Source organism: Somniosus microcephalus, unplaced genomic scaffold (assembly GCF_052327205.1).
Source record: "Somniosus microcephalus isolate GS21.2 unplaced genomic scaffold, FLI_Smic_1.0 unresolved_chr2, whole genome shotgun sequence".
Lineage (NCBI taxonomy): Eukaryota > Metazoa > Chordata > Chondrichthyes > Squaliformes > Somniosidae > Somniosus > Somniosus microcephalus.
In genome coordinates, this window is record NW_028225180.1 from 62,302,853 (window position 1) to 62,319,351 (window position 16,499).

At 48.0% G+C, this 16,499-nt stretch overlaps 1 protein-coding gene across 3 annotated transcripts in view; it reads left to right on the plus strand.

The window, feature by feature from the left end:
* The window catches only part of LOC147092721 (NACHT, LRR and PYD domains-containing protein 3-like), a 71,862-nt gene that overhangs the window by 22,945 nt on the left and 32,418 nt on the right, over positions 1-16,499 (plus strand). For 2 of the 3 annotated variants that reach the window (XM_085975996.1, XM_085975997.1), the window contains exons 5-7: positions 5,937-7,674; positions 9,226-9,312; positions 9,491-9,661. In XM_085975996.1, the coding sequence (XP_085832122.1) occupies positions 5,937-7,674; positions 9,226-9,312; positions 9,491-9,661 (1,996 nt within the window). Of the gene's footprint in view, positions 1-5,913; positions 7,675-9,225; positions 9,313-9,490; positions 9,662-16,499 lie in introns of all 3 variants that reach the window. The other variant, XM_085975998.1, reaches the window with a different exon arrangement.

Here is a 16,499-nt window from a genome sequence, read left to right on the forward strand (position 1 = left end):
CTGTGCTTGCACGGGAAGGTGCCAGGTGAAGCAGCAGGGCTGTTGGGGGTGATTGATGAGTGGACCAGGGTGTTGCGGAGGGAGCGGTCCCTTCGGAATGCTGAAAGAGGAGGTGAGGGGAAGATGTGGTTGGTGGTGGGATAACGTTGGAGATGGCGGAAATGGCGGAGGATGATCTGTTGAATGTGGAAGCTGGTGGGGTGAAAGGTGAGGACAAGGGGAACTGTATCATGGTTGTGGGAGGGAGGGGCAGGGGTGAGAGCAGAAGTGCGGGAAATAGAACGGACACGGTCAAGGGCCGTGTCAACCATGGCAGAGGGGAATCCTCGGTTGAGGGAAAAGGAAGACATGTCAGAAGCACTAGCATGGAAGGTGGCATCGTCAGAACAGGCACGGCGGAGACGGAGAAACTGGGAGAAAGGAATAGAGTCCTTACAGGAAGTGGGGTGGGAGGAAGTGCAGTCCAGGTAGCTGTGGGAGTCGGTGGGTTTGTAGTGGATGTTTGTTGAAAGCCGATCGGCAGAAATGGAGATGGAGAAGTCAAGGAAGGGAAGGGAAGAGTCGGAGATGGACCATGTGAATGTGAGGGCAGGGTGGAAATTGGAAGTAAAGTGAATGAAGTTATCCAGTTCAGGGCGAGAGCAGGAAACGGCACCAACACAGTCATCGATGTGCCGGAAAAAGAGGTGAGGGAGGGGACCTGAGTAGGACTCGAACAAAGAATGTTCCACATGTCCCATGAACAGGCAGGCATAGCTAGGGCCCATGCGGGTTGCCATAGCAAAACCTTTAATTTGGAGGAAGTGAGTGGAGTCAAAGGAGAAGTTGTTCAATGTGAGAACAAGTTCAGCCAGGCGGAGGAGGGTGGTGGTGGATGGGGACTGGTTGGGCCTCTGTTCAAGGAAGAAACAGAGCGCCCGAAGGCCGTCCTGGTGGTGATGGAGGTGTAGAGGGATTGGACGTCCATGGTGAAAAGGAGACGTTTGGGGCCAGGAAACTGGAAACTGTTAAAGTCATGGAGGGCATCGGAAGAGTCACGAATGTAGGTGGGAAGAGACTGGACAAGGGGAGAAAAAATAGAGTCAAGTTAGGAAGAGATAAGTTCCGTGGGGCAAGAAAAGGCTGAAACGATGGGTCTACCAGGGCAGTCCTGTTTGTGGATCTTGGGAAGGAGGTAGAAGCGGGCTGTGCGGGGTTGGGGGACTATGAGTTAGGCGGCCATGGAGGGAAGATCTCCAGAGGAGATGAGGTCAGTGACACACTTGCAAACAATGGCTTGATGTTTGCTAGTGGGGTCATGGTCCAGGCGGAGGTAGGAGGAGGTGTTGGAGAGTTGGCATTCAGCTTCCGCACATTAGAGGTCTGTTCGCCAAACAACAACAGCACCACCCTTATCAGCAGGATTAATGATAATGTTAGGGTTGGGTCGAAGAGAATGGTGAGCTGCAAGTTCAGAGGGAGTTAGGTTGGAGTGAGTGAGGGGAGCAGAGAAATGGAGACGGCCGATGTCACGTTGGCTGTTAGCAATGAAAAGATCTAGAGAGGGTAGAAGGCCAGAGGGAGGGATCCATGTAGAACGAGAATTTAGAAAGTGGGAGAAAGGATCAGCCGTGCGGGGGAAAGACTCCTGGCCAAAGAAGTGGGCACAGAGATGAAGGCGATGGAAGCAGAGCTCAGCATCATGCCGAGCTCGAAATTCATTCAGGTGGGGACGTAAGGGGATGAAGCTCAGGCTTTTGTTCAGGACTGAACGTTCGGGGTCAGAGAGGACACCAACGCCCCCCCAAACCTTCTTCCCCGTTACTTTCATCCGATCTGATCCCTTCTTCCAGTCTCACCCCCTGCCGTGTTTTCACTATCCTCTCTGACCTTCCCCTCTCTGACCCCAAACGTTCAGTCCTGAACAAAGGCCTGAGCTTCATCCCCTTACGCCCCCACCTGAATGAATTTCGAGCTCGGCACGATGCTGAGCTCTTCTTCCATCGCCTTCGTCTCCGTGCCCACTTCTTTGGCCAGGAGTCTTCCCCCTGCACGGCTGAACCTTTCTCCAGCTTTCTAAATTCTCGTTCTACTTGGATCCCTCCCTCTGGCCTTCTACCCTCTCTAGATCTTTTCATTGCTAACTGCCGACGTGATATCGGCCGTCTCCATTTCTCTGCTCCCCTCACTCACTCCAACCTAATTCCCTCTGAACTTGCAGCACTCCATTCTCTCCGATCCAACTCTAACATTATCATTAAACCTGCTGATAAGGGTGGTGCTGTTGTTGTTTGGTTAACCGACCTCTACCGTGCGGAAGCTGAACGCCAACTCTCCAACACCTCCTCCTACCTCTGCCTGGACCATGACCACACTAGCAAACATCAAGCCATTGTTTCCAAGTGTGTCACTGACCTCATCTCCTCTGGAGATCTTCCCTCCATGGCCGCCAAACTCATAGTCCCCCAACCCCGCACAGCCCGCTTCTACCTCCTTCCCAAGATCCACAAACAAGACTGCCCTGGTAGACCCATCGTTTCAGCCTGTTCCTGCCCCACGGAATATATCTCTTCCTATCTTGACTCTATTTTTTCTCCCCTTGTCCAGTCTCTTCCCACCTACATTCACGACTCTTCCGACGCCATCCGTCACTTTAACAGTTTCCAGTTTCCTGGCCCCAACCGTCTCCTTTTCACCATGGACGTCCAATCACTCTACACCTCCATCCCCCACCAGGACAGCCTTCGGGCGCTCCGTTTCTTCCTTGAACAGAGGCCCAACCAGTCCCCATCCACCACCACCCTCCTCCGACTGGCTGAACTTGTTCTCACATTGAACAACTTCTCCTTCGACTCCACTCACTTCCCCCAAATTAAAGTTGTTGCTATGGGAACCCGCATGGGCCCTAGCTATGCCTGCCTGTTCGTGGGACATGTGGAACATTCTTTGTTACAGTCCTACTCAGGTCCCCTCCCTCACCTCTTTTTCCGGCACATCGATGACTGTATTGGTGCCATTTCCTGCTCTCGCCCTGAACTGGATAAGTTCATACACTTTACTTCCAATTTCCACCCTGCCCTCACCTTCACATCGTCCATCTCCGACTCTTCCCTTCCCTTCCTTGACTTCTCCATCTCCATTTCTGCCGATCAGCTTTCAACAAACATCCACTACAAGCCCACCAATCCCACAGCTACCTGGACTACACTTCCTCCCACCCCGCTTCCTGTAAGGACTCTATTCCATTCTCCCCATTTCTCCATCTCAGCCGCGTCTGTTCTGACGATGCCACCTTCCATACTAGTACTTCTGACATATCTTCCTTTATCCTCAACCGAGGATTCCCCTCTACCGTGGTTGACATGGCCCTTGACCGTGTCCGTTCTATTTCCCGCACTTCTGCTCTCACCCCTGCCCCTGCCTCCCAGAACCACGATAGGGTTCCCCTTGTCCTCGCCTTTCACCCCACCAGCCTTCACATTCAACGGATCATCCTCCACCACTTCTGCCACCCCCAACGTGATCCCACCACCAAACACATCTTCCCCTCACCTCCCCTTTCAACATTCCGAAGGGACCGCTCCCTCCGCAACACCCTGGACCACTCCTCAATCACCCCCAACAGCCCTGCTCCTTCACCTGGCACCTTCTCGTGCAAGCGCAGGAGATGCAACACATGCCCTTTTACCTCCTCCCTTCCCACTGTCCAGGGCCCCAAACACCCCTTCCAGGTGAAACAGCGATTTACTTGTACTTCTTGCAATTTAATATACTGTATTCGCTGCTCACGATGCGGTCTCCTCTACATTGGGGAGACCAAACTCAGATTGGGCGACCACTTTGCGGATCACCTCCGTTCAGGCCGTAAAGGTGACCCTGAGCTTCCGGTCGCCTGTCACTTTAATTCACCGCTTCACTCCCACTCTGATCTCTCTGTCCTCGGGCTATTGCATTGTTCCAATGAAGCTCAACGTAAGCTCGAGGAACAGCACCTCATCTTTCGATTGGGCACTTTGCAGCCTGCCGGACGCAACATTGAGTTCAACAGTTTCAGATAATTATCCCTGCCCCCATTTTTCATGCAGTATGATTTATGCCATTCCCATTTGCAACATTTTATCTTTCCTGCCTCTTACAAAAGCACAGGGTGTCCTTTCTATTTCTTCCTCCCCTCCTAACCACCCCCCACTGTCTCTGCACCTGCTTAATATCTGTTACATCTCCAGCTTTTTCCAGTTCTGATGAAGGGTCCCAGACCCGAAACGTTATCTCTGTTTCTCTCTCCACGGATGCTGCCTCGCCTGCTGAGTATATCCAGCATTTTCTGTTGTTATTTCAGATTTCCAGCATCCGCAGTATTTTGCAATTAAAATAATACCTGCTGCCTGAGTCAACGATGAGAGGCATTTACAGTGCACGTTCCATTCACTGCACGCCCGATCAAATTCTAGGCCATGCAGTCTGTGCAACACCACTCAAATACTATTTTCTGAAACAAAATTACAGCAGAAAAACTCTGAAAAGCAGAATCAATCCACTTGGCCCAAACCAGTCTGTCTCTGTAACAGTGAAAATCTCACCCGCCCACCTGTTCTGTTTCTGCGCAAACACAACTAATTGTGTCTTGGACCCATTTACACTGCCCCAAATGCCCTTCCCTGGTAAATTGATCCCCTATTCTATTCACCTTTGGGTGAAATAATTGAACCTCAATTCCATCTTACACCTGGTCTCCTAATTGGAACTTTCTGTTAGTACCTGATTCTCTTCTCAGTGAGCCTCGCACCACCCATCACCCATGAGTTCATTGACCTACTTTGGCTCCCGGTGTGGCAAAGCCTTGATTTTGAAATTAAACCTTGTTTTCAATCCCTCCATGATCTCACCCATTCCCATCTCTGTAATGTGCTCCAGGCCTACAACCCTCCGAGATATCCGCACTCATCAATTTTGAACTTTGTGCATCCCTTATTTTCAGATCTCCAATATTGGTGGCTGTGTTCTCAGCAGCCTCGACCCTGAACTCTGGAATTCCCTCTCCAAACCTATCCGCCTCCACTTATCGCTTTTCACTCTTAAAATTCTACCTCTTTGACTAAGCTTTTGGTCACCCGTTCTAATATCTCTTTATTTGGATCAGTGTTTCATCTTATCTGATTACGCTTCTACTAAGCCTCTTGGGACGTTAATACTATTTTACAGGGGCTATATCCATTCAAGTTTTATCCATTCAATCCCATTTTTACCTTCACAATAACATTAACATTTCCCTGTGACATGTTGACTGGAACTGTATAGCATTCCCCAAAAGCCTGTCCAAGATCTGACCAAATAATTGGGGAACGTCAGTACATTGTGAGCCTGTCCCTCTCAGTGCTGGTCAATCAGTACACTGTGAGCCTGTCCCTCTCTCAGTGCTGGTCAATCAGTACATTGTGAGTCTGTCCCTCTCTCAGTGCTGCCCAATCAGTACATTGTGAGTCTGTCCCTCTCTCAGTGCTGCCCAATCAGTACATTGTGAGTCTGTCCCTCTCTGTGCTGCTCAATCAGTACCTTGTGAGTCTGTCCCTCTCTCAGTTCTGCCCAATTCCCGATTTGCTATCTGCTGGGTGGGAGGTTCAATCATTTATCCATTATAACCACCACAGCCATGTAACCAGAATCACCGGTGGATTTGTAATGAGATGTCTGCAGTACATTGTGCAACAGATAGTATTCACTATCAGAGCCAACATTTCACCTTCACCCAGCTCGCCATGTAAAGTAATTATTAGTGTCCCATGAAGATTTGAAACTTCTCTCAGAAATTTCCATTCAACCAAGGTTCTCATGAAAAGTTAATGTTGCTTTTGTAGCATCGAAATAGATCGTGTTTCATTTTACAGAAAAGCAGAGCATGTCAGAACTTTCTTTGACAATATAATTAACATTGAGGCCACTTTCTCTTCTACTTGAAGATCTTCAACAGAAACACAAGGAAACACTCCGGTTACAAACTGAAACACTGAGAGTGAGCACTATCCTAATAAAAGAGAAGGTTAAGATTTTCCAGCTGGTTGATCGGTACGCTGAGCTAACGGTCATTTCTACTGTTCGAGATCGCACACTTGTAGAACATGAACTGCTGGCAAGAGGCCGAGACCATGAAAAGCGGAGAGAGGAACAGCTCTGGAGCGAGCTGGAAAAACTCCGAACTGATCAATTGTTCCAGAGCAGTTTTTCCCAGAGAAAATCCAAATGTGGGAGTTCAGGAGCAGTGAGCGGAGTCCCGGGGATTGGAAAAACAACAATGGTACAAAAGATTGTACATGACTGGGCCACTGGGAAAATATACCCACACTTTCAATTTGTTTTCAGTTTTAAATTCCGAGATTTGAACGCTATTAACTGTACAATAAACCTGAGGAATCTGATCCTGGATCTGTATCCTTACTTTGGGAATATTCTGGGAGAGCTCTGGAAGAACCCAGAGGGATTGCTGTTTATATTCGATGGTTTGGATGAATTCAAGGACAGGATCGATTTTGCTGACAATCGGAGAAATACAGAACCACAGCACATGTGCACAGATCCCGAAGACTGGTGTGAAGTGTCTGACATTGTGTACAGTTTAATACAGCACAAGCTGCTCCCAGGATGTTCAGTGCTGGTGACCAGCCGCCCCACTGCATTACATTTATTGGAAAAGGCTGAGATCAGTGTCTGGGCTGAAATCCTGGGGTTTGTTGGTGAAGAACGGAAGGAATATTTCAACAAGTTTTTTGAAGATCAGACGGTGGCAGCAGCTGTTTTCAAACACGTGGAGGAGAACGAGATCCTGTACACCATGTGCTACAACCCTTCATACTGCAAGATCCTCGTTCTGTCACTGGGTCCCTTCTTTACACAAAGAGATAGGAATCAGCAGCGAGTTCCAAAGACGATTACCCAACTATATTCCTACTATATTTACAACATTCTGAAAAACCATGGCCGAGAGATTGATAGCCCCCGTGATGTGTTACTAAAGATCGGTGAGATGGCATTCGCAGGAATCTTCGAGAAGAAGATTGTATTTAGAAATGGAGATTTGATCAAGTACAATCTGCAACCTTCCCAGTTCCTGTCTGGGTTCATGATGGAACTTTTGGAGAGAGATGATTCTGCCCAGAGCGTGGTGTACACATTCCCGCACCTCACCATCCAAGAATTTGTGGCCGCACTCGCACAATTCCTGACTCCAGATCCCGGGGACATCCTGAAACTCCTCCGTGAAGCCCACAGCAAGGAAGACGGGCGATTTGAGATATTTCTCCGTTTTGTTGCAGGTCTCTCCTCCCCACAGGCAGCTCGGCCCCTGGAGGAGTTTTTGGGTTCATTTCTTCATCAAACCACCTGCCGAGTGATTGACTGGGTGAAGGAGAAGGTTGAAACACAGATTGGGGAGACAAAGAGTAAAACTCATAAAATGGACGTCCTGAACACATTCCACTACCTGTTTGAGTCTCAGAATAAAGCACTGGCTCGGAACACAGTGGGATCTGTGGAAAAACTTACATTTAGTGGATTGACATTGACCCCGATTGACTGTGCGGTCCTCTCTCATATCATTGGACTCTGTGATACAATAAAAGGACTTGACCTGATGCTCTGTTCCATTCAGTGTGAAGGACTTCAACGGCTGGGACCCATACTGCACAAATGTCAGGTGTTGAGGTAACTGTTTATTTGTCACTTACTGTTGGGGGAATTGTAGAACAGTCACAGATTCTGTTGTTGCTCCGTAATGAAGCGAAACAAACAGTTCAGATAACCCAGAGAAAAGCAGATTCAACACAAATATGACCAATAATAAGAGGATCAGTTAGTAATTCCCTAAGGACTGGAGAATCTAAAATTGATCCTTGTGAACAAGTAGGGATTGTACAGGATTTATCATATCAGCAAAGACAGGCCGCTGAGAGTCTGATAATTTAATTGTAATAAATCATATTTATTGCTATTTTCTAGCTGCCTAAGATACGTTCACTGAAGAGGCTCCTTCTCACTGTTACTCACATAGACAGACACTAGCTGCAGCAGTCCGTGTGTCGGAGCATCCGATCCTCTTCCCCAGGTGTTGGGGCAAGTGACAGTCACTGGACTGTCAATGTGTGTAGGAGAGGGAATCAAACACCAAACATTCAGTAACAATGAGCAAAACACAGCCTGTGGTCAGTGAACCGCCAGTAGGCGAGCAGAGCATTCCCCGCAGGACGTCGGTACGTTATCTTAACTCATCAATGAAACCACACTTGACACTCTCCAATCCATCCACCATCTCTTTGCCCAGCTGGCAACACTCATTCCTCTGAGTCAGGGTCGTGGATTTAGGCCACACACTCGTAATCCGGCCTGATACTTCGGTTACATTTGAGAGCTAAAATCTGCCAATTAGAAAGGTTCCCATCTAATGTGTTGTGGGGTATTAACCCCGGAGTACAGACACACACCGGCCAGTGGTGGGGCCCCGCACACAGCGGGCAGCTCATGGGTAAACCGGGGGCAGTGAACCCGGGAATTCCCCATAATCCACCCCCTTGGTGTGAGATCCCGCTCGGGGAGGGAATTTCTGAAAATTCCCCAAAACTGGCCAGTTACACCTGAAATAAATGTAGAGACAGTTTAATAGGAATAACGTGAGAGAGTCCACTCCCCTATAATCTAGGAGCACAAGGACATTTAAAACTTATAATGGGACAGAATAAACTCTCCTTGTTGCATAAAATCCTTGGGGACGGATTTTACAGCAGCAGTTAGCGCCGTTTCACAATATAACTCCCCCTGAGATATTATACAGATTAATATAATGCACAGACTATAAAGTACACGGAATCACCGCTTTATCATTTAATTCTGGGAAAATCGCCGCATTCCCATAAAATCCGGGATGTAAGAAGCAGCAGAAATGAGGCAAGCTTCCCCAAACATGAAGGGGACGGTCACTGAGCTCCAGGAGGGTAATTCAGATCATCAGGGAATGACACCGGACTGATGGACATTTAAAGGCTTCACACAGACCGCACTTTATTTAATAAACACATTTACTGACAGTCCCTGAATATATGGGGAGTTGGACAGAGTGAGATTCATTGTCAGTGACAGGAAAACTGGATTATTAATTTCCTGAAGAACTTTCAGTGATTGCTGTATTATCCGAAAGAGAAAAAATGTATCTGATCTGGGGTTTCATTCAGTTTGTTTGTAACTCTGTCTGTTTGTGCTTAGACTGAGTCACAATAAACTGGGAGATTCAGGAGTGAAACTACTGTCTGCGGCTCTGAGGAACCCGGACTGTAAAATACAGCAACTGGAGTAAGTACCAGACTCTCTGAGATTGTGTGTATAATAACTGGATGTCTGACACTGTACATTATTATTAGTATCAGTAATAGTGTTAGTAATAAACACATGGTGTTTGCACTGAATCCTATGTTTTTTGGCCTTTCTCTCTTTCTCTTCCACCCTTTTTAACTCTGTTGCTGATCACCAGGCTAAATGAAAATGGTCTCTCAGATTCTTCTGCCGGGGATCTCGCCTCCGCTCTCAATACAAACCGGTCACTGATGGTTCTCAACCTGGATAATAATAAACTGAGAGATTCAGGAGTGAAACTATTGTCTGTGGCTCTGAGGAACCAGGAGTGTAAAATTCAGGAACTGCGGTAAGAACCAGCCTGTGAGATTATGTTTATAACTGGATGTCTAACACTACATTATTATTAGTATCGGTAATACTGTTGTTTATAAAGACAACATTATTATTAGAATCAGTAATATTGTTGTTATTAAACACTGTAAATTATTATTAGAATCAGTGATAGTGTTGTTAATAAACACTGTACATTATTATAGAGTCATAGAGTTATACAGCACAGAAAGAGGTCCTTTGCTCCATCGTGTCTGTGCCGGCCATCTAGCCCTGTCTATTCTAATCGCATTTTCCAGCAGTTGGTCCGTTGCCTTGTATGCAATGGCGTTTCAAGTGCTCACCTAAATGCTTCTTGAATGTTCTGAGGGTTCCTGCATCTACCACCCTTTCAGGCACTGAGTTCCAGATTCCAACCACCCTCTGGGTGAATTTTTTTCCCCTCAAATCCCCTCTAAACCTCCTACCCCTTACCTTGAAAATATGCCCCCTGGTTATTGACTCCTCTACTAAGGGGAAAAGTTCCTTTCTATCTACCCTGTCTATGCCCCTCAAAATTTTTTACAACTCAATCTGGTCCCCGCTCAGCCTTCTCTACTCCAAGGAAAACAACCCCAGCCTGTCCAGTCCCTCTTCATAGCTGAAGCGCTCCAGCCCAGGTAACATCCTGGTGAACCCCTCTGCACCTTCTCCAATGCAATCACATCCTTCCTATAGTGTGGCGACCAGAACTGCACACAGTATTCCAGCTGTGGCCTAACTAGCGTTTTGTATAGCTCTATCATAACCTCCCTGCTCTTATATTCTATGCCTCGGCTAATGAAGGCAAATATCCCATATGCCTTTTAACCACCTTATCTACCTGTCCTGCTGCCTTCAGGGATCTATGTACATGCACACCAAGATCCCTCTGACCCTCTCCTTCCTAGGGTCCTACCATTCATCGTGTATTCCCATGCCTTGTTAGTCCTCCCAAAATGCTTCACTTCACACTTTTCAGGGGTAAATTCCATTTGCTACTGTTCTGCCCATCTGAGCAACCCGTCTATATGGTCCTGTAGCCTGAGGCTTCCCTCCTCGCTATTTACCACTCCACCAATTTTCGTGTCATCTGCAAACTTACTGATCATAGCTCCTACATTCATATCTAAATCATTAATGTACACTACAAACCGTAAAGGTCCCAGCACCGATCCCTGTGGTACACCACTGGACAAAGGCTTCCAGTCACAAAAGCAACCGTTGACCATCACCCTCTGCCTCCTGCCCACTAAGCCACCTTATTTACGGCGGCGGTATAAAGTGAGACTGAGGCACAGGTAGGCCCCACAGCAGCAGCAGCAGCGGTGGCAGTGCAGACCTGGGAGGAGCGGCGAGGCGGTGGTACCAACTCAGCACCAGCAGAATTTTCAAAGAGTGATGTCAGAATTCAAAAGTGACATCAGCACAAGGGGAGGGAGCTGATTGAGGCTTACCAATCTCACAGAGCGGCGGCAAAGTTCCGGAGCCACGTCACGATTCAAAAAGTGATGCGGGCAAGAAGAAGCCGCTGATTTGGTGAGTAGGGCCAGGTGAGTATTCATACTACTCTATAGTTTGATAGTTAAGATTAAAAGTTTATAAAATTTAGAGGGTCTTAATTGTTGTGGTTATTGTTTCTAAGGTCTCTGTTGTGTATCGGGGAGTGCTAGTAACCAAGTGCCCTTGAGTATATCATTTAATTGTAGTGTAATTAATGATATGGATTTGAATTAAATTAATTTAAATTAATTAAAGGGTAAGTTATGGCAGTACAGCTCGGCCCCATGGCATGGTCCTCCTGCGCTATGTGGGAAATCATGGCACTTCCTGTGTCCCTGACGACCATGTGTGCGGGAAGTGTATCCAGCTGCAGCTACTGGCAGACAACATTGCGGCGCTGGAGCTGCGAATGGATACATACTGGAGCATTCGCGATGCGGAGGACATCATGGATAGCATGTTTAGGGAGTTGGTCACACCGCAGGTAAAGGCTACACAGGCAGCAAGGGAATGGGTCACCACCAGGCAGAGTAGTAGGTGCAGGCAAGTAGTGCAGGGGTCCCCTGTGGCCATCCCCCTCTCAAACAGATATACACTTTGGATATTGTTGAGGGAGCTGGCTAATCGGGGGAAGGCAGCAGCAGCCAACTTCGTGGCACCATGGGTGGTTCTGCTGCACAGGACAGGAGGAAAAAGACTGGGAGAGCAATAGTGATAGGGGATTCTATATTAAGGGGAATAGATAGGTGTTTCTGCGGCCACAAACGAGACTCCAGGATGGTACGATAGCAAAATACTGCGGATGCTGGAAATCCAAAATAACAACAGAAAATGCTGGAAAAATTCACAGGCCAGGCAACATCCGTGGAGAGAGAAATAGAGTCAACGTTTCATGTCGAAACACTTTGTCAGGACTGAAAAAACACGGGAAATGAAACAGATTAAAAGGCCAGTTTGGGGGCTGGGAAATGGGGATGAAAGAACAAAAGAGACATTAAGAGGTATTCAAACCGAGACGAACTGGTGACAGGACCATTCCCACTCAGACCTCACCATACTCGGGCTCTTGCATTTTACCACGGAAACCCAGCTCGAGGAACAGCACCTCATCTTCCGATTAGGCACTTTACAGCCTTCCAGACTCAATATCGAGTTCAACAATTTCAGATCAGAACCTCGGCCACTATTACATTTTTATATATATTTTTTATCCACACCTTTGTTTTGTGCCCTTCCCCCTTTTTTCTCTCCCACACAGCAGCTGTCTCTCACTCTGCCAGCGCATTTCACAGCTTAAACTAGAGCTGTCTTTTGTCTCTTTACTAGTCCTATCACCATCTCGTCTCGTTTTGAATACCTCTTAATGGCCCAGAAATTCGGTTCGGAGGCTTCCCGCAGGTGCAAGCCTCCGACCTGCACTTACCGTGCACGCCAGCTGTTGAGTTGTTGGTCCGCGTGGTATTCGATCCTGGGCCTCCTCCAACTGCCGGCATGCATTGCATGTGTATCCCAGGGGTGCAGTTAGTTCAAAGCGTCCCCTGGGATCACATGGGCCATGGAGAGCCAATGGTAGCAGGGAACGCTTCATTCATAAATTTGACAGGAAGAGCTGTCAAACCTATAAACACTATAAGCTCCAAAACATAACTAAAACATCAAATACATTTTTAAAAAGATCTCCTTTTTAAAATAACTATAAATTACATGAAATAACTATTTAAAACAATCATTTAAATGTTTGAAAAAATTAATTACATTTTCTAACGGGGCTAAAAATGAACTTACCTTTCTTTAAAATATTTGAAAATAATAAACCTGTGGAAAAAATGTTTTCATTTTAATTAATTCACCACTTACCTTGTTAAAAGCAGGACTTGCGCCTGCTTTTTAAAAGTGTAACTGCTGGAGACTTACCCTCCCGGTGAAACCTGCAAAAAAAATGGAAATTCGATGCGCACGCATTGCATCTCCGGCGCATGCATTCCACCTGTCAACCCCTTCTTTCAAGGGAACGGAAGTTCCGGTTTCCCGCGCATGCACAGTGCATGCACAAAGCCGGCACTTTCATTGGGCCTGTGCGTGTGTACCCAGCGTGTCCTCACGCGTGGGGACCCGAATTTTTGGGCCATTGTCTCTTCACTTCTCTTTTGTCTTTCATCCCCATTTCCCAGCCACCAAACTGGCCTTTCAACCTATTTCATTTACTGTGTTTCTTCAGTCCTGACGAAGGGTTTCGAACTGAAACGTTGACTCTATTTCTCTCTCCAAGGATGTTGCCTGGCCTGCTGAGTTTTTCCAGCATTTTCTGTTGTTATTTCGGATTTGCAGCATCCGCAGTATTTTGCTATCGTACTAGTGTTTGGTTCACTGTCACACCTCTTCTAGGAATGCCGACATTGAAGAAGTTCTGCTCTTCTCTTCGACGAGATCTCCGTTTGGCTCTTCAAACTTGTTCATCTTCATTGCTTTGAGTTTCCCTTCTCCTGTTTGATCAGGTATCTGCCAAGACTCGGTTTCACAGCCACATAATTTTCCTCAGCAACTGTCTTCGGTTCCGATTTATTCCACGTGGATCCAACTAAACATCCACCCTTCGTGTTTCGGATCCACCCAGGATTACAAATGTCTCCAAGATATTCATTGTTCCTCGAACTACTGCTCTCGCCGCATCTTGAGATCCACGCTCAACCCCATGCGGCTCCACATGAACACTCTCGACCTCTCTCTTCAGCAGCACCGACGCACTCTATCTCAAAGCTGTCCGGGTCCACGGTTCCATTTTATCCATTGACTCATCCGGCGCTTCAACAAAAAACTTTTTTTCTTCCTTTCTGATGGCAAGAGTCGCAAGCTTCATCAACTCTTGAACACCAACGCCCCTCCGGAACTTTCTTCCCCTTCACTTTCCTCTGACCCCCCTTCTCCCAATCTCACCGCCTGCCGCGTTTTCACTATCCCCTCTGACCTTCCTTTCCCTGACTCCGAACAATCAGTCCTCAGCAAAGGCCTGAGGTTCATCCCCTTACGCCCCCGCGTCAATGAATTTCGAGCTTGGCACAATGTTGAGCTCTTTTTCCGCTGCCTTCGTCTCCATGCTCACTTCTCTGGCCAGGATTCTTCCCGCCGCATGGCTGACCCTTTCTCCCGCTTTCAGAATTATCGTTCTACCTGGACCCTTCCCCTGGACTCTTACCCTCTCTAGATCTTTTCATTGCTAACTGCCGCTGTGACATCGGCCGTCTCCAATTCCCTGCTCCCCTCACTCACTCCAACCTACCTCCCTCTCAACTTGCAGCACTCCATTCTCTCAAATCAAACCCGACATTGTCATTAAACCTGCTGACAAGGGTGGTGCAGTTGTTGTTTGGCGAACCGATGTCTAGCTAGTCGAAGCTGAATGCCAACTCTCCGACACCTCCTCCTACCTCCACCTGGACCATGACCCCACTAGCGAACATCAAACCACCGTTTCCAAGACTGTCACTGACCTAATCTCCTCTGGAGATCTTCCCCCCCCCACCCCCGCGGCCACCAACCTCATAGCTCCCCAACCCCGCACAGCCCACTTCTACCTCCTTCCCAAGAACCACAAGCAGGACTGCCCTGGTAGACCCATCGTTTCAGCCTGTTCTTGCCCCACGGAACTTATCTCTTCCTATCTCGACTCTATCTGTTCTCCCCTTGTCCAGTCTCTTCCCACCTACATCCGCGACTCTTCTGATGCCCTCCGCCACTTTAACAGTTTCCAGTTTCCTGGCCCCAACCGCCTCCTTTTCACCATGGACGTACAATCCCTCTACACCTCCATCCTCCACCCGGATGGCCTGAGGGCGATCCGATTCTTCCTTGAACAGGGGCCCAACTAGTCCCCATTCACCACCACCACCCTCCTCTGCCTGGCTGAACTTGTTCTCACATTGAACAGCTTCTCCTTTGACTCCACTCATTTCCTCCAAATCAAAGGTGTTGCTATGGGTACCTGCATGGGTCCTAGCTACTCCTGCCTTTTCGTGGGATATGTGGAACACTCTTTGTTCCAGTCCTGCTTGGGTTCCCCCCCTCACCTCTTTTTCTATTACATTGATGACTGTATCAGTGCCATTTCCTGCTGTCGCCCTGAACTAGACAATTTCATTCACTTTGCCCCCACTTTCCACCCTTCCCTCACCTTCACATGGTCCATCTCCAACTCTTCCCTTCCTCGACTTCTCCGTCTCCATCTCTGGGGATAGGTTATTGACCAACATTTACTACAAGCCCACTGACTCCCACAGCTACCTAGACTACACTTCCTCCCACCCCGCCTCCTGTAAGGACTCTATTCCAGTTTCTCCATCTCTGCCGCATCTGCGCTGATGATGCCACCTTCCACATCAGTGCTTCCGACATGTCTTCCTTTTTCCTCAACCGAGGATTCCCCTCTACGGCCCTCGACCGTGTCCGTTCTATCTCCCGCACTTCTGCCCTCACCCCTGCCCCTCCCTCCCGGAACCACGATAGGGTTCCCCTTGTCTTCACCTTTCACCCCACCAGCCTCCACATTCAACGGATCATCTTCCACCATTTCCGCCACCTCAAACGTGATCCCACCACCAAAAGCATCTTCCACTCCCCTCCCCTTTCAGCATTCCGTAGGGACCGCTCCCTCCGAGACACCCTAGTCCACTCCTCTATCACCCCCAGCACTCCTTCCCCTTCGCCCAGCACCTTCCTGTGCAAGCGCAGGAGATGCAACATCTGCTCTTATACCTTCCCACTGTCCAGGGCTCCAAACTCCCCTTCCAGGTGAAACAGCGATTTACTTGTACTTCTTGCAATCTAGTATCCTGTATTCGCTGCTCACGATGTGGTTTCCACTACATTGGGGAGACCAAACGCAGATTGGGTGACCGCTTTGCGGAACACCTCCATTCAGTCTGTAAGGGTGACCACGAGCTTCCAGTCGCCTGCCATTTTAATTCAGCACCCCATTCCCACTCAGTCCTCACCGTACTCGGGCTCTTGCATTGTTCCACGGAAACCCAGCTTAAGCACGAGGAACAGCACCTCATCTTCCGATGAGGCACCATACAGCCTTCCGGACTTAATACCGAGTTCAACAATTTCTGATCATTACCTCTGCCACTATTACATTTTTATATATATTTTTTATCCACACCTTTGTTTTCTGCCGTTCCCCCTTTTATTCTCTCCCACACGGCAGCTGTCTCTCTTTCTGCCAGCGCATTGCACTCCTAATCTAGTGCCGCCTTTTGTCTCTTTACAAGTCCTATCGCCATCTCGTCTCGTTTTGAATACCTCTTAATGTCTCTTTTGTTCTTTTATCCCCATAT